The sequence below is a fragment of the Ailuropoda melanoleuca genome, chromosome 20 (assembly GCF_002007445.2).
Source record: "Ailuropoda melanoleuca isolate Jingjing chromosome 20, ASM200744v2, whole genome shotgun sequence".
Taxonomy (NCBI): domain Eukaryota; kingdom Metazoa; phylum Chordata; class Mammalia; order Carnivora; family Ursidae; genus Ailuropoda; species Ailuropoda melanoleuca.
In genome coordinates, this window is record NC_048237.1 from 29,163,940 (window position 1) to 29,185,802 (window position 21,863).

Genomic DNA, 21,863 nt, shown 5'->3' on the forward strand with positions numbered 1-21,863 from the left:
GGTTCAAAATACATAAACTAATTTGGCACAATACTCACATTTGCTCAAAAATTAGAAAAAAAAAGTATTAGCTATAAGAAATTCCACAGCTCAACTACATTCTAGTGATTTGCCCCCATAATACTTTTTATTATGAGACGGGGACTGTTAAGTTTGACCAATAGTACCATGTTATAAATGATGGAAGAGAAAATGTTAGTGGTCCATGAGCTTATATTTGACTTTAACATAGATTCTCCCCCCAACCCTCACTTTTTCCTGATCTCCTCTTTCCACCTATAGGAGTAATTGGAGGAAAAGGTGAAAAAATTAACATTAAGCTACATGACATCACACCTGATAAATGGCAAATCCAATCCATTGTGGTTTTTTCCCCCTTTCATTCCATTTTTTTCCTTTAACGTTTCCCAAGTGTTACTGGCTATGAAATGTGCTGGCCTTATATTACACTGAAGAGAGGTTGGACTGGGTATACTGACAAGATAAGAACACTGGTGAAAATGTGATTTATTTTATTTTATGGGCGGTAAAAAATTAATGTAGACTATATACAGAAACTTCAAACTCAGTCCTTAGAACATGTTTTACATACACAAAAAATATTACAGCTATTTTAAATGGGGTTTGGAAATGCCATCTGGCTTGGGTTATTCACGGAGCGGGGTGGGGGGTGGCACAAAGTTCTGGAAGGTTTTCCAAAACTTTCTGCCTGACTAACATGTATAAAAAAGTCAAGAACCTATCAATACTAAGCTGTATTGAAGTCACTGAAATGTGTTTTATCCCTGGGAAGCATTTGACATGAAGACAAGATCAGGGTCAATAGTAAAGAAGTATTCTTTTTTTTGTTTGTTTGTTTTTTGTTTTTTTCTCTTTCTTATGATTTTTTTTTAATTTTATTTTATTATATTGTGTTAATCACCATACAGTACATCCCCAGATTCCGATGTAAAGTTTGATGCTTCATTAGTTGCGTATAACACCCAGTGCACCATGCAATACGTGCCCTCCCTACTACCCATCACCAGGCTATCCCCTTCCCCCACCCCCTCCCCTCTGAAGTCCTCAGTTTGCCTCTCACAGTCCATAGTCTCTCATGTTTCATTCCCCCCTCTGATTACCCCCCTTTTCTTTATCCCTTTCTTCCCCTACCGATCCTCCTAGTTCTTATGTTCCATAGATGAGAGAAATCATATGATAATTGTCTTTCTCTGCTTGACTTATTTCACTTAGCATTATCTCCTCCAGTGCCGTCCATGTTGCAGCAAATGTTGAGAATTCGTTCTTTCTGATAGCTGAGTAATATTCCATTGTATATATGGACCACAGCTTCTTAATCCAGTCATCTGTTGAAGGGCATCTCGGCTCCTTCCATGATTTGGCTATTGTGGACAATGCAGCTATGAACATTGGGGTGCATATGGCCCTTCTCTAATAGTAAAGAAGTATTCTAAGTAAAAATTGATGGAAGATCAGAACTAGAATAATTTTTTCTGGCCTGAATTTCTTCTAAGTCTTTTTTTCTCTATAACAGTACCCTTGCTAAAGTGCGTTTGTATTATTTATATATTCCCACCTGCTTACTCCACCAATAAATATTTACTGAGGGCCCATTATCCAAAACAGATCAAAAATCCCCACCATCCTGGAACTAACATTCTAATAAGGAGGAGGAGGTAACAGACAATAAGAATAATAAATTAGTAAACAATATTGTATGTTAGAAGGATAAGTGGGGGCGGGGATACGAAAAAAGAGATTGGGAGTGCAGGGGTGAGGGATTTGTGATTTTAAATTGGGTAGTAGTCCTAGTCTCATTACGAAGGTCATGTCTGAACAAAGATTTAAGCTGTGGAGATTAGCCATGTCTGGAGGAATAGTCCACACAGAGGATATAACACTGTAAAGGCCCAGAGGCAGAAGCATACATGTTGTTACAGGGGACAAAAAAAGCAATCAAATGACTGGAGTGGATGAGCTGGGGTGAGTCGTGGATGAAGTCATAGAGGGGTTGGAGGGCTGGATCCTAAGCCTTGTAAATGATCATAAGGACTCTGGCTTTTACAGAGTCAAAATATAGTGTTGGAGTGTTGGAGAGATTGAGCTGGGGAATGACGCGGTCTGTTACGCATTTTAGCAGGCTCATTCTGACTTCGGCGTCCTTTTAAGAAGATGCTTCTGCTGTTGTGTTAGACTGTAGGGACAGAAGGACTTCCAGAGCCAGCCAAGATGGAGTAACCAGGCTGTAGTCTCTCTCACCGATTACAACTAAAGGCTCTGGGCAGAATATAAACACAACTACCCGAGGACTCTAAAGAGTCAATAAAACAAAATAGCCAGTGAATTGAAGAAGGAAATGTTTTGGTGGCCTCCTCTTCGTCCTGTTTGGGAAGGAGGGATTCCTGACCTAGGGTTGTGGGGAGAGCCAAACACGTAACACTCAACACTAGACAGATGAAACTGATAGCAGTTTTTTAGTCATATATACTCACAGTCCGGGGGAGGGGGACACCAAAGGCCATGCGGGCCAGGGAGTTGAGCTTGGGAACCCAGGGAACAACTAGAGGCTGTGTGAGGCAGGCTTAAAGCGGGTGTGGTGCCCAGGCTGGTGGGGACCTGAAACCTGCCACTGAAGAATAAGCAGGGACTGGGCCTGGTCCCCATGACGAGGGTTGTAGGGTTAGAGGACCTTATCCATGTGAGCAGAGTAGGGAGCCGGCACTTAGGTCATGCCCAATGTCACCAAATGTCATGGCAGCACATAATATTAGACCTTAATTTTGGGCCTGACCAGTAGGGTGCCAGTGAATTTTCTCGTTCTCGTTTCCTCTTCTACTGCCTGACAGGAGAGCAGGCTGGATCAGGGAGGAGTGTGGAACAGGAGAATGTGGAAGGAATTGCCCCCCTTCCCCCTTTATTCTCTCCTCGCCCTGCCCCAAGGGCAACACCGTCCACCACAATTGTTAGCTCTGTCTCAGCAGGGCAGGAGCACAGGCACCTAAAACCTGAGAGAAAATCTATCTTTCTATGAGGAATTTGGAAAGCAGCCCTGTTGTGCATAGACTGAAGGAGGTATGCCAGTTACTTTTTTTTCTTCCTTTTCTCTTGCTATCTCATCTGAAGGATAGGCTCGGTCACACAGAACTGCACAACAGGGTAGAATGGAGAGCCCCATCTTTCAGACCAGAAGAACAGGGAAAGGGAGTCCAGGGGTGTAGGGAATTCCCAAAGAGCAGAGTTTGAAACTGACACAGCACACACACCCCAGCTCCATATGGGCAGAACACACCCACAGAAGCATAGCAAAGACTATGAGAACTTACCTACAATATAAACCATTGCCAAGACTCAAACTAACTCCAGCGTGGCTCCTGTGAGGAACAGAACAAAAAACCATAATAAAGACTTCGAAATTTGAGCTACTATTCTGTATCTTGATGGGGCTAATGTTCTATGGCTTCCACACATTTGTTAAAACTTATAGAACTGTACATGAGATGTAATGATTTTTAGTGCATGTAAATGAAAAATTAAATTTTAAAAAAAAAGTAAAACAAATTTAAAAAGAATACACTATGGGAGAGAGAGAAACAAGAAAGCCATTTAGAAGACTATTGTGGTAATCCAGGACCAACAGGGAAACAGTGATTTGGTGAGAAATGCCCAGAACCAAAAGAATCTTCTGTATCAGGGTTTGTCAGCTTCAGAAATACCGACATTTGGAGTTAAATAACTCTTTGTTGTGGGTGCACCGTGCTGTGCGTCGTAGCGTGTTCAGCAGAATACCAAATGCCATGCAGGGCCACGGAGGGGGGCGGTGCACTAGAGGCCAGTAGCACCTCCCGCACTGGGAACCAAAACGTGTCCAGACATTGTCAAATGTTGCCAGGGCACAGAGGTGGGAAATCAACCCCAGTTGAGAACCACTGTTCTAGATGAATGTCCTAAGCTTTGGGCCACAGACCATGTACCACATAAATGATCAGCGTCAGCTCAGTTAGAGTGAGCTTCAGGTAGCCTCCTGCCACATGATATATATAGATGACAGAAGCCCAACAGCTAAGACCATGAGAGGTTTTTACTAGAGGGACTTGGAAGTTCAGTGGGCTACTAGGAGTCAGGTTCTGCCAAGGAACTACATACAAGATTTTCCACGATTCCTGTCATCTATGGGATCATACCCAATTGCACATTCATTCAGTTCTGTTGGGCAGAAGTTGTCGCAAAGTTTGAAACTCAGAGTTATGATGTTTATTACACTCCTACTGGTGTCTTCAAAATAGACATAAATTTGCCCTTCCAAGAAATAATGTAGGCTATGGAAAGACCATATAAAATGAAAGGGTTAACAGCTCCAAGAAAATTATATAATGCAGATAATAATTTCTTAAAAACAAGTTAATATTTGCTTGCATTTCTCTTATAAGACCTTCTCCTTGGTTAGTCAGAAGCATATATAAGCCTCAAAGGATAAATAGAACCGTGATATTAGGAACGCAGAAAAAAGCGAGCAGCTTTTGACTACCAAAATAGGATTTTTGAATCCCCAGAAACACAGTAATCTAGAAAAAGGCAGATACCACCGAGAAAGGTTTTATAAAGTTTTCAAGCTCTATTAACATTTCAAAATCCAGACCGTGGCAAAATTAAAAGTGGCATTTAGTCTATGCCATGTAGTAGAGGAAACCGAGGCCAGGACAGAAGGCCTGTATCTGCTGAATGGGAAGGAGGGGAAGTCTTTCCCTTCCAGTGTGCTGGAGCGTGGCAAGAAGGAGGGGCTTGACTAAGTACAGCAGGCCACACTGTACTGAGGTTCTGGTTTCCCCTTCAGGCTGCAGTCTCAGAATGGGAAGGGGTGGGTGCTGGAAGGGGTTGGAGTAAAGCGTCCAAACAGGTATGGTATTCGAGAAGCTAAAGAGACCGAAATTGGTAGTCCACTTTCTCTTTAATAAAGAAGGAAAGGGGGTGCCTGGGTGGCTCAGTCTTTATGGCTCAGGTCATGATCCCAGCATTCTGGGATGGAGCCCCAGCCCCGCAGCAGGCTCCCTGCTCAGAGGGAAGCCTGCTTCTCCCTCTCCTACTCCCCTTGTTTGTGTTTCCTCTCTCTCTGCCTCTCTCTGTGTCAAATATATAAATAAAACCTTGAAGAAGAAGAAGGAGGAGGAGGAGGAGGAGGAGAAGGAGCAGGAGAAAGAAGGAAAGGCGGGGCACCTGGGGACCCAGTCAGTTAAGCATCCAGCTCTTGATTTAGGCTCTGGTCACGATCTCAGGGTTGTAAGATAAGAGCCCTGCATCATTGTCCAGCTCCTCGCTGGGGCATGGAGACTGCTTAAGATTCTCTCTCTCCCTCTGCCACTCCTAACCCCCCTCTCTCTCCCTAAAAAGAGAGAGAGAGAGAGAGAGAGAGAGGATTTGCATTTGGCTCTGCACCACCTTGAACAGAAGCAATAGTGTTCAACAGCAGAGGTGGCTGCCCTGAACAAAGACTGTATTTTCCAACCTTCCTTGCAGTTAAAGGTGGACATGAGGCTGAGTTGTGGCCAATGGAATGAGTGGCACATCCTTACAGTTTCCTTAAACTGATGTACTGTCTCATTCTCTCTCTCTATCCTCCTTTCTGCTAGCAAGAATATGGAAATGATGGCTGGAGCTGCAACAAGCATTTTGAACCATGAGGTGACCTTAGGAATGGGGGTTACACACGGTGGAGCAAAATAGAAGCCTGGGCTCCTTGCATTGTGGAGCACCGTATCAGTCTTACATTGACCGACCTCTAGACTTTTGCCTAAAAGAGAACTACATCTCTATCTCAAATGAATTACAAATGCAATGATTTCTAACAAATAATTCACTTCACTGCAAGTCCTCATCACTATCCTAATCAGAGTTACCTATACTTCTTGCCTAGACTTTTTGAAGAATCTGTTGATCGATATCCCCATATTCATTTATATCCATCCCAGCCTCCTTCCAGAAAGTTTTCTAGATAATAGCCTAATTGAAAATCCAAACGGAATGTCACTCCCTGTATTAGTCTCCCTAGCTACCATAATAGAACACCACAGACCAAATGGCTAAAACAAAAGAAATTAGTTTTCTCACAGTCCTTGAGGTTAGAAGTCCAAGATCAAGATTCCAGCAGGCTTTCTGGAGAGAACTCTCTCCTTGGTTAGCAGACAGCTGCCTCCTCACTGTGTCCCACATGGACTTTTCTCTATATACACCTGCACAGAGAGAGTGATCTCTGGTGTCTCTTTCTCTCTCTCTCTTTTTTTTTTTTAAATAAGGACACTAGTCCTATTGAATTAGCATCCTACCCTATGACTTCACTTAACCTTAATTACTTCCTTAAAGGCTCCATCTCCAAATATAGTCACATTGGGGACTAGAACTTCAGCACACGAATTTTAGGGGGACACAATTCAGTCCATAACATGCCCCTTTTTCAATCACATCGGTGGTTTCTCATTGCTCTAAGGGTACAGTTGAGTAGTTAAAATAGCAAGACTCATGTATGGCCTGGGCTACCTATCTCTCCTTTTCATCCCCTAGCATGCTCCTCCTCACTCTCCATGCTCTAGTCACATTGGCTCTTCATCTTCTCAGGTATGCTATGATTTCTCCCACCCCAGGGCCTTTGCACATGCTAGAGCTTCTGTCCTAAATGCTTTCTCCCCTCCTGTCCCTTTACCTGGTAAATCTCTCTCCATCAGCTCTCAGCTCAATCATCTGTTTTTCAGGGAAGACTTTCCTGATCTTCCTTATGTTTCACCATTCTCCCATTATATGCCCTCATAGGTCAGGTACCTCTTTTTAATAGCACTTATTATAATTTTACCTTTGTATTTTGTTCAAGATTCTTTGGTTAATGTTTGTCTTTTCCATTATATGATAAATTCCATGAGAACAGAGATATGTAATTTTTGGCTTACTATTGTAGCCCTAATGCCTTCTACAGTGTCTGGCCCATATCTGACACTCAGCAAACATTTTGTGAATGAGTAGGTAAGAGGTAAGTGGGAGTCAGATCATGTAGAGATGGATATGTCAGAAAAGGAACTTAAGATTTCATTCTCAAGGATATAGAGCATGGCAATCAAAGATTTGGGGTGGCAGAATGAAATAAGATATGTGTTTGAAAATAAAGGATACATGTTAAAAAATATTTTTTGCCTGCACTGTGTATCATGTATTATGTGTTAGAATCAATGTTGAAAATAAAGTGACAAGTTGAAATGGCTGTAGCAGATATCTGAATGGGAAATAAAGGCTTGAGTTAAATTTGTGTTAGTTCCTGTTCTTTTTGAGAATTCTTCAGTGTGAATCAAGTTGAGTCAGTTTTCTCCACTGCTGGTTAGGGATTTGACTTTCATGGGCTGGTTAGTGAATTATCCTTGTTTGGCTGTTTTCCATCTTCCAATAGGCGCTGCTGTTATTTTATTTCCTGTTCTTGTTTTTGTTGATTTATTTTTTACATCCCTTTACTGTGGTTTTAGAGCAGTGTGGGGAGATAACAAAATTATAGGCATATGTTTTATATGCCACTTTAACTTGGAACTCCCTGTTTTCATTAAGAAAACTCTTTATTGTTTACTGCAATAAAATTGCCTTTCCGATTGGCCAAGCTTTTTAAGTGACAATATCAAATGATTGCAAAACTGAGGATGAAAGGGTGCAAGCATAAATCAGTACAATATTTCTGGAGAGCATTGTTTTCCTAAAGGCTTAAAATGTACGTACTTTTTGAACTAAAAGTTCCACCTCTAGGACTTCACCTAAGGAAATGATTTAGCTTTAAGAATCGTCATTGTAGGGGCGCCTGGGTGGCACAGCGGTTGGGCATCTGCCTTCAGCTCAGGGCGTGATCCCAGAGTTCTGGGATCGAGCCCCACATCAGTCTCCTCCACTGGGAGCCTGCTTCTTCCTCTCCCACTCCCCCTGCCTGTGTTCCCTCTCTCGCTGTCTCTCTCTCTGTCAAATAAATAAATAAAATCTTTAAAAAAATGTTCATTGTAGTGTTGTTTATAATAAAAATTGTCCAACAATAAATACACTATATACTTTCACAATCATATATGTAGTTGTTAAAAAATTACGCTGGTGAACCAAGCTGCTTACACAGCATTACTTCAGAGAGTACACAACGCATGGTCATTTGCCCAGGGATCTGTGAAGCCATAGAACAAATTTAGCTCATCTCTCTCCAGCATTAATTTTACTAGTGATTTGGGAGTGTGGAGAGGCTACTAGTTATCTATCCCACGGTCCTCTGTTCCTTTCTTGCCTGGTAACAAAACCCTGATTTGTAGCAGGGGGTGTTGCAGCTCAGAATAAAAGACTACATTTCCCTGTCTCTGTGGTAACTGGGTGCGGCCAAGGGCTAAACGCAAACCGATAAGCTGTCAGCGGAGGTGTGAGAGACTTCCAGGGAGACTACCTTGATGGAGCTGGCTGAACGGAGATGAGGAGAGGGGATGAGCATTTCGCTCCTTTATTTAAAGGCTTCCGCTGGGTTAAATATATATCTATATATAGGTGTATAGATATATATTTAAAATTATTATTAAAGCAAAAATGAATACAAAAAAGTTCAAATATCTAATTCTAATTTGAGGGAGGTGGGGGGAGGAGAGGGAGGAAAGGAAGGGAAGAGGGAGGACAGTTGATTTACTTCTATGAGAATCTTGATACGCAATGCTAATTTTCCTCTATCATTAAACCTAACTTGAGAAGGCCGACAAGGCTCGTATAAACTACTCGTGAGACTCCTTAAGGTCTTTCGTAGTCTCTAATTGTAACTTTTCTAGATAAAACGAGCAGGTGCGGGGTTACTTCATTTCGTAGAACCCAAGATGCCGGCTCTTCTCCTCTCAAATTTGCCGCGGATCCAAGATGCGGGATTTAGACTCTGTGACGTGGATTTCGGACTGTGCCTCCTCTCTGTGTCATCAGAAAACCTTACCTGAGCCTTGGACAGATTTGGCCGCGATGCGTATTTAGAATTTGTCGCAGAAAAGCCTTGACCGCTAGGACAGACAGACGCTCTCTGGGTACCAATCCCGTGAGTCCAGTCAGGGCACCGCCCCTCTGCTAAGCCAATAGCTCGGGACGGGGGCAGGAGGGGCGGGGCGAGCCCTGCAGGCCACGTCGTGATTGGCACTCTGGCTCCCGCAGCCGGCGATGTTGCCCCGACGTCAAGCCTTAGAACCCCGGCCGAGTGCGTATTTACAAAGTTTGTCAGCTACGAGGCACCGTAGTGGCTTTTACCCCGGCCGGGTGGGTTGGGCTGGGCGGCTGAAGCTCGGCTCAGTTTAGGACATCCCGATGGCTGCGGTGTTCCTGGTAACGCTGTATGAATATTCGCCGCTTTTCTACATAGCGGTGGTCTTTACCTGCTTCATCGTGACCACCGGCTTGGTATTGGGATGGTAAGTGCCCCATGGTTAGAAACAAGGGAGTAGGGGCGGACCGCTGGGGCAGTGTGGTCGCGGAGAGCAGCGGAGTGGGGGGGCATTGGAGCCGGGGGATTGCGGGGCTGGGGCGCCTGGGGCTGTGGGGAGCTGGTGCCTCGCACTCCGACCGGCTCCGGGAGCAAAACAAGGTGCGGTGTGCACCTGCATCACTGCTTTGCCTCACTGTGCAGTCCCCGTCGCTGCGGGTATCTGGGGGTGGTGCCGGATCGAGGTATAATACCACTTTTGTTTCTAAGAGATAAAGCGGTCGGTGAGGGCCAGGTCTCAGTGTTGGGATAGAGTGTTTGACCAGCAGGCTTCTGTCCCGGATCGGGGCCTGCTGTGTGCCCAGAGTGAATCAGACATCTGCGGTACAGTGCACAGAGGTGGACAGTAAACACAGTTGATTGTTATTCTCATCAGAACTGAGCACTTGGCCTCAGATTTTTCAGCGTAACTTATAACTGAACTCCGTTACCGTTTGCGAATGTAATGGTTTCTAGATACATTCCACGCCTTTTGAAGTAATGTTTAGTCGGTAGAACCACGAAGTCATAATTTTAGAGCTGGAAAAGACCTTTGAGATAAGTTACATTAACGGGTAGGGGCATTTACCCATTGGAGACAGGGAGAATAGACTGTTAGATAATCCCTGAGCAATTCTTCTAGCTCAGAGATTCTAAAATTTCTCTCTTGAGGAGATGCCATTGTATTATGTTTAGAGAAGTCTTATAAATAGGGCTAGTGGAAACCATCTTACTAATTCATCCATTGAGGAGACATACATGAACTGGATTTTGAAGAATAAGTATTTTGAGAAATAAATGAAGTTAAGTGTGTATGGTAGAGAATAGAAGGCATTTCAGGTATACAACATGAGCAGAAGTACAGAGGAAACGTGTGAGTGAATAGATCAGCCTGTGTAAAATGAATCTAAAAATACACTTTGATCACGTATATAGGATTACTTTACAGAAAGGAAACAAGCCCTTGTTAATTTCTGAAACTATATGTCATCTTTAGAAACTAAGCCCAGTCTTAATATTTCCATACTGCCCCTCACCCTGGCAGTTCTAGAGCACAAAATTCCTTGTTTGTGGGTGGGAGAGGACTAAGACCAATCTTATGCAATTTGTTATTATTGACCCATCAAATTTTATTGCTATTTTTTGTTCATTTCAAGAGTTTTTAATTGGAATTTGCAACTTGGTTGCCTAGTTGAATAAAGTCTTAACACAGGATTTCTTCCTTCCTTTCTTTCTTTTGATTTTATTTATTTATCGGACAGAGAGAGACACAGCGAGAGAGGGAACACGGGGCGGGGGGGAGGGAGAGGGAGAAGCAGGCTCCCCACTGAGCAGGGATCCCAATGTAGGGCTCCATCCCAGGACCCTGAGATCACGACCCAAGCCGAAGGTAGACGCTTAACGACTGAGCTCCCAGGCGCTCCTTAACACAGGATTTCTTAATGACTATAATTTTAGTGTTATTCTCTTAGAGAAATGTAATTTTCCTCCATTAACAAAAATAGGTAACTAGTTGATCATTCCATTATATCCTTAATTTTAATTTTCTGTGGGCCAGCTAATTAGATATTTTAGATATCTATCTATAGTATTGGGAAGAGGAGAATGAGTGAGGACCAGATGGATAATGATGGCCACATTTGTGGGTAAGGGTAGTCAGGAACTTCATGTTTGTAGTGGTTAAGAGACAGACTTTGGAGTCAGACAGACCTAGATTCAAATTCTGGCTCTGCCAACTTTAACACTTGTTTTTGAAAACTTAATTATTGCCTAACCACTCCATTTGGGTATGACTTTGGAAGGGTGGAAGGCCAGATAACTGTAGAATTTTTGGAAGTCTGGGCTAAGCATTGCTTAGGCCCCAAGACCGTGTAAGTGCCAGTCACTTTCATTCTGATTTGGGCCTAACTAGTTATTTTGAACCTAACCCAGCCATTCTCTTTAGCTGGGTTAGCTTTGTCCAACTTTTTACTAGTGTTTATTTGCTAACCTAAGTCAAGGCAACAGATACATTGAGTAGAAACAAAGAAAACCGTTTAGATCATAAAAGCAACTTTCTAATAGTACCCTAGACGGAAGGTAAACCCATGAATCCACTATGCTTTTCACCTGTGTCATTTTTTTAACCTCCCAAAATATAATCCCTATTGGTTTTGTGTCTTCGCCATTATCTCAGTACTGCTCTAATTTTCTTTCCCACTGCTTCTTTCTACTGTTCTCCTTGTCTGCTTGCACTGTGTGGGAGTGGAGAAAGAACAGGAACATCTGAATATTGGAAGCCCAATAGCAGTAGCAAAGAATCATGCCACTGAAGTACGGCATTTCTCTTTAACTCTTGGTGGTTTTGTGAGCTCTGATAGCTCACATTTACTAAGCTCTTGCTATTTGCCTGGCACTGTGCAGAAAGGAAACCAAAATGCCATACATCCTTTAACAGTTTCAAATGATCGGGAACCCCGACTCTGCAGCTGCTCCCTGCTTCTTCTTGACTACCGGTTATTAAGCTATTGTCCTTCAGCTTCATAGCACCCCTTTAGATTCTGTTTTGTGAATCTGGGGCAGAACCCCTAAACTATATTTCTTCTTTGCTAGCTGGCTGCCCAGCAGGCTTTGCCAGCAGGGGAGGGAGAGTAGAAGGGGAGAGGACAAAAGGGCTTGCTGCTTCCTGTGTGATTCTTTTTCTTGTCTGTCTCGCCACAGTGATAGTGCCTCACTCTGGCATTAAAAGTTGGCCCCAGTTTTTCCAGTTTGTAGTTTTCCACTCTCTTAGAACCAGCCTATTGCACCCCTTCAAAGATATCAATACCCTTCCCTCAGATCTGAGTCCCAGTTCCATGGCAGTCCTTCCTCCAAATTTCTCAGCTGTAGTAATTCTCTTTATCCCTGTTTTAGAGTGATAGCTGCTTCCTTCTGGTAGTACTTCTGTGATACTCACTGTCCCCCTTTAGCTTTTTCAGTTCTTCAGCATATGGTTAACAATTACTCATATTAAATTCCCTATGTTAAAATAACCAGTGTGGTTTAGGTCTCCTGATTGGACTTATAAAATGTATTAATAAAGAAATTGTTACTACAGTTGGGATCCCTGGGGAGAAACTCTCAAAGATGGTCTTCAGGGGTTGCTTTGGTCACACCATCAGCTCCTTGCCAACAGCGTATAAGGTCCTAGTAATCCATGGCATGTATTGGCATCACGATTCATCAGATTACTACCTTTGATTGATTGTGATAAAATGATTTCTGAAGTGTTTGGGGAACCTAGTGGCTAAAGCATTTTTTGACTGTAAAGACTGAGGGATGGTGGGATGGTTGCTTCTGAGATCACTGGAGCCCTTAGAAAGAAAATGATAAGCTAAGATCTTAAAACACTCAGGTCAGCTCCTAGAGAATCAGAGAGGTTCTGAGTTCTAAAGCACTTTATTTCATGTAGCCACAGAACTAAACATTGAACACAGTTTTAATTGTGCTGGTAATAGAACTACACAGCCTTGTTGATGTCTCATTTAGGACACCGAGTGGAAAGATCCAGAGTCTTGAGACTTGGAATGGGAATATCTAAATGACTTGGATAAAACTGAGAGGCTTAAAACCCTGGTCATTCTGACTCTCCCTTGTTCATGGAAGCAGCCTGCTTTCCTTTCCATGTCCAAGAAAACTCGCCCTCCTTTGCTTGAAGGTCCTGTAATAACCTTTCCTAGAGTAATTGCTTTGCAAAGGTTGTCTATGCTCAAGAGCTATCTCTACAACCTTTTGCTATGAGGTCCAGATCTCTTCATGCTCCAAAGGACAGGCACAGAATCCAACCTGGTTGGAAAGAGCATAGCCTCTAAAAGATTTGCAAAATTTAGCTAATTTGTATCATTGGGAAGGAGCAGTATCTGTAAGAATGGAGTATAAATAGGTTAGGCCAGAAAGGATAAAATGTAATACTAAATCAGTTAAAACGTATTTAATTTTTATTCATTTATGTATTTATTTATTTATTTATTTTAAAGATTTTATTTATTTATTTGACAGAGAGAGAGAGACAGCCAGCGAGAGAGGGAGCACAGCAGGGGGAGTGGGAGAGGAAGAAGCAGGCTCACAGCAGTGGAGCCCGATGTGGGACTCGATCCCGGAACGCCGGGATCACGCCCTGAGCCGAAGGCAGACGCTTAACAACCGACTGTGCTACCCAGGCGCCCAATTTTTATTTATTTATTTTTTAGTAGGCTCCACATTCAGTGTGGAGCCCAAGCCAGGGCTTGAACTCATGACCCTGGGACCAAGACCTGAGCTGAGATCAAGAGTCAGATGCTTAACCAACTGAGCCACCTAGGTGCCCCAGATAAAATTTATTGATCTGGGTGTGTTCTCAAGAAATTCTGAATCTAAAGTATTAACTCAGATTTGGTTGACTAAAACTTGGACTATAGGCCACTTGGTGGCCTATATGTAATAAGGTTAAGGTGCTAGGACTTTCCTGGCATAATGAGGAAGGAATCTGAAGGCTTAGAAAGATTGGAATATTGGACTGGATTTAGTATGTGCAATCTGCACACCCACCCACCAACTGCATCCTTTAAGACTGCACAGAAGACACACTTTTCACGAAGGCACTGAGAAATAAATTGCTGAGAGGAGACTCGTATCCTTGAAAATCTCTGTTCTCTGTAGGCTGTTTATGATGGTGGGAGCTCCTGACTTGAGGTCCAGTGGCACCTCACAGGAGTCGAGGTGGACATGTGTTCCTAATGGGCAGTGGAGGACAAAGCAGAGGATGTTTTGGCTCACGAGGAGTTTTGGTGGTAGCTGATGGATTACAGTGTCTCTAGGAATAAAATAGATGGGCAACCTACTAAATGCTACATGATCTGTATAGAAGGAAAAGCTCCATGTCTGGAGGCAGAAGCCTGACTTGAATCATCACAGTGGAGAGTTACGCCTTTCACCCAGTGTACAGATATAAGCCAATCCAAAGACCTGGAGCGTCTGATTAAAGGGGAGGTCAGGCCCCCTAGAGGAAGGACCCTGTATCCGTCAGTGCTGCCACAAGAACATACTATACATCATCCTCCAGATCTTTCTCAAAGGCTGTTGTCTCTCGGAAGCAAACATGCTCTTCTATACTGTGCTTGGTAATACTGGGGCTGGGACTTTGCGCTTTTCTCTTGTCCGCTCCCTATTAGAATCTGCCAATAGAGGACGCTAGAAAGAGACTGGAAGGCTGGAGGAGGAAGAAGGAACTTCCTCTTAATAGTTTGCTTCCTTTTCCTGGTCTTCATTCCTGCAGCACTGACCTTTGCCCTGGCAGTGGCAGTTGGCCCCAGTAGCAGCAGTTTATTTAGTTGACGATTTTCCCTCAGACCTAGAACAGCCTTATCGCACTCCTTCAGAGATACCAGCGCCAGCTGGCCAGCACTCCGACCACAAAGGTCTGCGTGGCAGCTGTGGGGGTTCCCTTATCCAAGCTTCTAAATCGTAATAATCCCCACTCTTCCCTTTGTTTCTCCCACCTGAGGAGTGATAACTGCTTTGTGCCACGACTCCTCAATGTCCCCTTCTTGCATCTTTAGTCTTCAGTACTTGACTAACAGTTCTTTATATTAGTATTAAATTCTTGATGTTTAAATAACAGATGTGGCTTCCTGCCAACCCTGCCTGATACGCCAACCTCGACTGTTTCTCATCTCAGTTGTTGAATGCGGTAGCTTGTGTGTGTGTGATGAGGTACACGTTCCTCCCTAGGAAAAGAATATGACTTTAGTTTGTGTTTGCTTAGGGTGCACGATACTTGATGCTTGCACTGGCAAGAATGTTTGTAGAACAATCTAGAAGGAAACACAAAGCTGTTAGAAATGACATTTCAAACCTTTGTAGGACCTTAAGGTCACTTATTTGAACCCCTCATTTTACAAATAAAGGCACAGAATTTTAGAGACTGATTCATTTTCCCAAAGTCATATCATTAGCACAGCAGTTCCCTCAGACAATCCTCCCCTACCAACGGTTTCCCTGTGAATGTTTATTGTATCCTGATCCAGTGTCGGAATCCAGCAAGCTGTGTGAGACCATCTTTGGGAGATCACCCTGAAGAGAAGGCCCCCCCAAATTAACAATTGCACGTCTGTTTTATGATTGGCTTGAGAACTCGGGGTTGAAGGGGTAATAAAAATTTTTTACTGCTGAGCCTAAAGTTTTAGCTTCAAAGTAACCTTTATTCAGGAGGAGCTCCATGAGATTCCAAACACAAGGAAAGGAGGTCCAGTCTACCAATTCAGCCTCTGATTAGAAGCTTTGAAAGTGTGTGCAGGGTAAGACATATAGGCAATAAGAAAAATATGGTCAGAATTGGAAGTCCACAGATTATTGCTGTGCTAGAAGTTTAAACATTATGAACAGGTGTAACAAACAATTTAGAAATGGGAAAAACCAGAGGTGTCTGAGTGGCTCAGTTGGTTGGGCATCTGCCTTCTGCTTAGGTCATGGTCCCAGGACCCTGGGATCAAGCCCTGCATTGGGCTCCCCGCTTGACGGGGAGTCTCCTTCTCCCTCTGCCTGCCACTCCCCCTGCTTGTGCGCGCATGCTCACTCTTTCTCTATGTCAAATAAATAAACAAAAATATTTTTAAAAAAGAGAAAGAGGGGCGCCTGGGTGGCACAGCGGTTAAGCGTCTGCCTTCGGCTCAGGGCGTGATCCCAGCGTTCTGGGATCGAGCCCCACATCAGGCTCTTCAGCTATGAGCCTGCTTCTTCCTCTCCCACTCCCCCTGCTTGTGTTCCTTGTCTAGCTGGCTGTCTCTATCTCTGTAAAATAAATAAAAAATCTTTAAAAAAAAATAAAAATAAATAAAAATAAAAAAGAGAAAGAAATGGGAAAAACCAGAATTATAGAAAAATCCAGGAGGAATAAGAATTAAATTGTAACACTAAAAGAAAGAGAATGGAAAATTATCTTTATGGAAAAAGGGGGGGACTAAGTTTATATAAAAGAAAATAATGAATGTTTAGAAACATTTATTTAGTTGGTATTCCATTACTAACAGTTGCCAACATGACTTTGAGTCGAAAAAGATAAAGATGAAGTTTGATTGAAAAGAAAATGTGTCAGTTTTCCCTTTTACTATTTTATTATTTCTTGTATTGTCATATCAGCCATGATGTGATACATAGGGCATCAGTGTCTTTATTCTAATTTTTGATTAAAAACGTGGAAAAGCCCAGATGTTGGGATGGTGGCCAGAGACACGTCACTGAGTTTGTTTACCAGTATTTTACAGAACCATTTGTCAGCACCAATTATGGATTACTGTTTGACCAGTCTCCAGTTTTTAACCTTATTCCATGTCATCTCTGCATATAGGCTTTTGAGTCATATGTTAAAGATAGAAATATTCGTCGACATCAAACAGGTTAAAACTGGAAGTTGTGGGGTTTTGTGCAAAAATGAGCAACTTCATACTGGGTCAGGTATGTGAAAAGGTTTGGGATTATATTAGGCTGAAAGGTCAACATGAGTCATCTGTGTGTCTGCTGCCCCAAAACCGGCTTACATGATCTCAGACATTAAACATAATGCTTAGGACAAGAGGTGTGGTTAGACTGCGACATCTCTCTATTACATAGTGAATTCTACCCTCCCCCCAACCCTTGTTTCCCCCAAAGCATTAGGATATTGGGGTAACAGGGCTGATGAAGTCAGATACAGACCCGGAGCCTTGATTCAGCATTGGCTGCTCTAGTCATGCTTGGCTAAGTCCTTTAAGAGGACAGGAATGCAAAAATGTCTGAGATCATAATTCAGAAACGTGGCAGTGTCAGGACATAATTCAGATAAGTCAGTAATGAAAAGCCAAAGAGGAAGAGTGTTAACCTTAAAGGAAAAGGTTAATAACTGTGTTAAAATTAAGAACTCTGTTCATCAAAAGATACCATTATGAATGTGAAAGGCAAGATGTAGGAGGGGTGAAGCTATATCCAACAAAGGGCTCGTATTTAGGACATATAAAGAATTTCTATAAATAAGAATANTTAATTAATTTTGGAAACATTTTCATCAAATTTGGTTAATTTCTAATAATCCTCCAAGTGTGTTTTCCTGTGCATAGAGATGGCCCTACTGTGTTCTAAATAAATTAACATATCACCTCTTGATCATGACAAATAAATGAATAACTCTTTCACAGTTTCAGATTAACTCATTTCAGTCAAGAGCTGCCCAGCATTTCTAATATAACTTTATTTCTTTTAGATTTTTTTTTAAGATTTTATTTATTTGAGCTAGAACGAAGAGTGAGCAAGTGAGAGAGCAAGAGAGCACAAGCAGTAGGAGTGGCAGAGGAATAGGGAAAAGCAGACTCCCCGCTGAGCAGGGATCATTTAAAAATAAGTCTTAGTTGTCTATAACACTTACATAAGCGAAAATAGCATGATGCTCTGTTTGAAGAGACAAGTTCAACCATTCACCAACAGGACCCTTAAATCCTCAACTGAAGGTGGGTTCAGAAGAGCAGTGAAGGTGTCCAACACCATGGTCTATAGGAGAAATATCACCTACTCTAATTCCCAGCTGTGTTCTGGGACTGAGGATCACTGTCCAAATATGATAAAGTTATTACCAAGAAACAAACTTGAAAAGTATCCAGGATCCCCAGTCTCTACTTTTCTATAGTTGTATGTAGGACACCCAGAAATTCCCAAGGCTATTTCCAATTAAAACAGTGGCAGTACCCATCTCTCTTAAGATCCCTGTTGCCTTTATGATTTTAATGGGGAGAAAAGGGATTAGAGATTTGAAAGGAAGTCATCTTAGATGCTGGGAAATGAAGAATTGAGGATGAACTGTCAGTTTTCAGAAAGGTATTTTCGGGTGCAAGTTATAAACACACACAAAATAAAGAAGTGCCATTTTAAGTGGAAATTCACATAGAGAAAATGGCACCTAAAGCAAAAAAAAGTAAACTCAAGTGGCCTGAAAGAGACTACCAGCAGGTGACAGGAACTAGTGAATCTGGCTGTGTAAGTGTGTATCCATGCCCTAGTGAAGCAGGTAATGGCAATAACTGGAATTCACAGTTATCTTAAAGTCCTTATTCATTGACTTTAATGTCTGGATCTCCTGTGGATCTCAGTCAGTTTTCCATAGTTTTTAATTGTGTAATCTCTTTTACTCCCATGTGTAGTAATTTGTGAGTGAACGATAGAAATTTCATATGAAAGACTGTGGAGCCAATCTGAGTCTCTGGATGGGCTTCCTGACAGGCAGTTATGATAAGGCGTAATCCGTTGGATATTGAGAGGCTTCAAAGCAAAGCTTTAGGCTTTGTGAAACCTGTTCTTCACAAAATGTCTCTCTGACTCCAAGGGTATGGTCCCTCACTAAGTGGAAGACTTGGGTGTATCCTAGGCCCCTTAGAGACCCCAAGACTGACAGAAGTTTTTCTCAGCTTCTAAGAATCTCAACAATCCCTATTAGAATGGGCAAATGCTTTGAATGGAAAAGTAGTACCGAATGTTCATTTCGCTTTGCCCTTTTATTCATTTGTGCTCTTGGCTCCTTAAGTCCTTGCTGACTGGGTAGCCCTCTGATACTTTCTGACAGACATTTTTCTTTAATTTTGTCTGTATTTTCCAGTTAGTCTCTTTAAGAGAGTAGGTCTATAACAAGCTAGATTATAATTTTAATAACCCCAAACAAAAATCTTTTTGATCCAAAAGCCCTTTCAATTTTTCACATCCCTAAATTTCCATTATAATTTCATATTCAATTCCACCTAAAATAATACTTTTTATCTAAATTTTTGAAATATAAAATGTTTACATGTAGATGATAATATCCTTGAAGGTCAGATTCACATCGTATACTTCTTATATGTCCCCCGAAGGGTTAAAATATTTGATTGGAAGGTTGTTGGTATGTTATGCAGAACTAGTGAGCTGAGCACTAAAAAGATTAGCTTCTATTTATAGTACCAATCTGGTAAGTCCCTCATCACCCCTTACACAGCATTTTCACTCAGAAAACTATGCTACAAACATATCTACATGTGCATGCACGGATCCATATGCACATATAATACACTGACCATGCCCACACAACACTATTTATGCTAATTTTATCTTTGAAGTATTTTACTGATACATAATACATATAAATATGTGTATATGATATGTGTATTGTAATCCTTTCCAGTAAACAATATGTATGTGTCAATGAATGTGTGTTTGTGTTTTTCCCATGCCTTGAGTTCTTAGCCAGTGAGAATTGGTGAAGCGTAATCCCAGCCAAAATTATAAACATTGCAGCCAAGACTGCTCTATCATTTGACCCAGTGTCAAGTATATTCTGCAACAAGTGTTGTTTACTCAGCTGTGGCCTCTTTTTCTGCCATTTACTTTGCGTTCTGGCAAACAGTATCAACACTACTGGATATCAAAATTGTGCAAGTGATAATGTTGGACCTCCTTCAAAGAGAAAGAAGGAAATGCATCAGGCTGAGTAAGAAAAGTGCAAGGTTTATCATGACTCAAGTTGCTTTCTGGAAATGAAAGACAGCTTCAGAAGGTAAAGACTAACAGAGTACTTGGGATTTGTTAAAGACCTCTGACAGAATGAGGGACATCATAAAAATCACTGCAACCTAGGACACCTGACCAAACATGTTATGGAATGTACCTGGAGGAAAACAGGACAGAAGACAAGTTATGATTTAAGAGGATGTGAAAAGAAAGGAATAAGGATTGTTAAAGTATGAAACAAGGATACATCTCCACAGAGAGTAGGTTCAAAGCTTCTTCAGGGCTCTATAGCACTGATTTGGCTGATGCTTCTATTTGAATTTATGCTTCTCTGTATCCCAATTCCTCACAGAGACTGTATGTACACAGATGCCCACTCTAGTAGGGGATGGTTTAAATAAAAATGGTAATCCTTAAAAAGGAAAACTAGCACTTAAAATGTATAGATTTGCAAATATTGTCAAGACATATTTTAAGTAAAAAACAATTTACAGCAAAATAGATATGGCATGACCGCACATTCTTTTAAAATCCTAGAACTATATAGCTATATCTGTATTTTCCTCTTTACCTATATCTATATGCTATGAAAAAGTCGTAGATGAATACATGCTAAATTTTAACAGTGGTTACATATAGGGAAGGGAGTGATTGGAGTTGAGGTTGAAACTTAAAATAATATTGCGCTTTACTGAAGAGATTGAGTCAGTGATAAACAATCTTCCAAAAAATAAAACTCCAGGCCCAGACTGTTTTCCTGGGGAATTCTACCAAACATTCAAAGAAGAAATAATACCTATTCTCCTAAAGCTATTTCAAAAAATAGAAACAGAAGGAAAGCTACCAAACTCATTCTATGAGGCTAATATTACCTTGATNCAAACCAGGCAAAGACCCCATCAAAAAGGAGAATTACAGACCGATTTCCCTAATGAATATGGGCACCAAAATCCTCAACAAGATCCTGGCAAATAGAATCCAACTGTACATTAAAAGGATTATCCATCATGACCAAGTGGGATTCATCCCTGGGATGCAGGGGTGGTACAACATTCGCAAATCTATCAGTGTCTTAGATTTTATTCAGAAACAAAAATTCAGAAATCATATGATTCTCTCAATAGATGCAGAAAAAGCATTTGACAAAATACAGCATCCTTTTCTGATTAAAACCCTTTAGAGTGTAGGAATAGAGGGTTCATTTCTCAAGCTCATAAAAGCCATCTATGAAAAGCCTACAGGAAATATTACTCTCAATGGGGGAAAGCTGGAGCCTTTGCCCTTAAGATCAGGAACACGACAAGGATGCCCACTCTCGCCACTATTATTCAACATAGTACTAGAAGTCCTTGCAACAGCAATCAGAAGACAAAAAGGGATCAAAGGTATCCAAATCGGCAAAGAAGAAGTCAAACTGTCTCTCTTTGCAGATGACATGATACTCTATATGGAAAACCCAAAGGAATCCACTCCCAAACTATTAGAAGTTATAGAACAATTCAGTAAGGTGGCAGGATACAAAATCAATGCCCAGAAATCAGTTGCATTTCTATACACGAATAACGAGACTGAAGAAAGAGAAATTAGGGAATCCATCCCATTTACAATAACACCAAAAACCATGCGTTACCTTGGAATTAACTTAACCAGAGACGTAAAGGACCTATATGCTAGAAACTATAGATCACTTTTGAAAGATATTGAGGAAGACATAAAAAGATGGAAAAATATTCCATGCTCATGGATTGGAAGAATTAACATAGTTAAAATGTCCATACTACCCAGAGCAATCTACACTTTCAATGCTATCCCGATCAAAATACCGAGGACATTTTTCAAAGAACTGGAACAAATAGTCCTTAAATTTGTATGGAACCAGAAAAGGCCC

General features: G+C 41.6%; 1 protein-coding gene and 1 long non-coding RNA gene across 2 annotated transcripts in view; one reads left to right on the forward strand and one right to left on the reverse strand.

Annotated features, from left to right (window-relative positions):
• Positions 1 to 1,325: 1,325 nt before the first annotated feature.
• On the reverse strand, positions 1,326 to 9,076 carry LOC117797271. The gene is made up of 3 exons (XR_004622216.1): positions 8,963 to 9,076; positions 3,324 to 3,371; positions 1,326 to 1,382 (listed from the first exon to the last, which is right to left on the reverse strand). It is a non-coding gene; the product is annotated as an uncharacterized LOC117797271 (long non-coding RNA).
• Positions 9,077 to 9,212: 136 nt separating this feature from the next.
• Positions 9,213 to 21,863, forward strand: part of CGRRF1 (cell growth regulator with ring finger domain 1) — a 34,162-nt gene continuing 21,511 nt past the window's right edge. The window contains exons 1-2 of the mRNA XM_034648684.1: positions 9,213 to 9,428; positions 9,644 to 9,719. Of these exons, the coding sequence (XP_034504575.1) occupies positions 9,325 to 9,428; positions 9,644 to 9,719 (180 nt within the window). The 5' untranslated portion in view covers positions 9,213 to 9,324. The remainder of the gene's footprint in view (positions 9,429 to 9,643; positions 9,720 to 21,863) is intronic.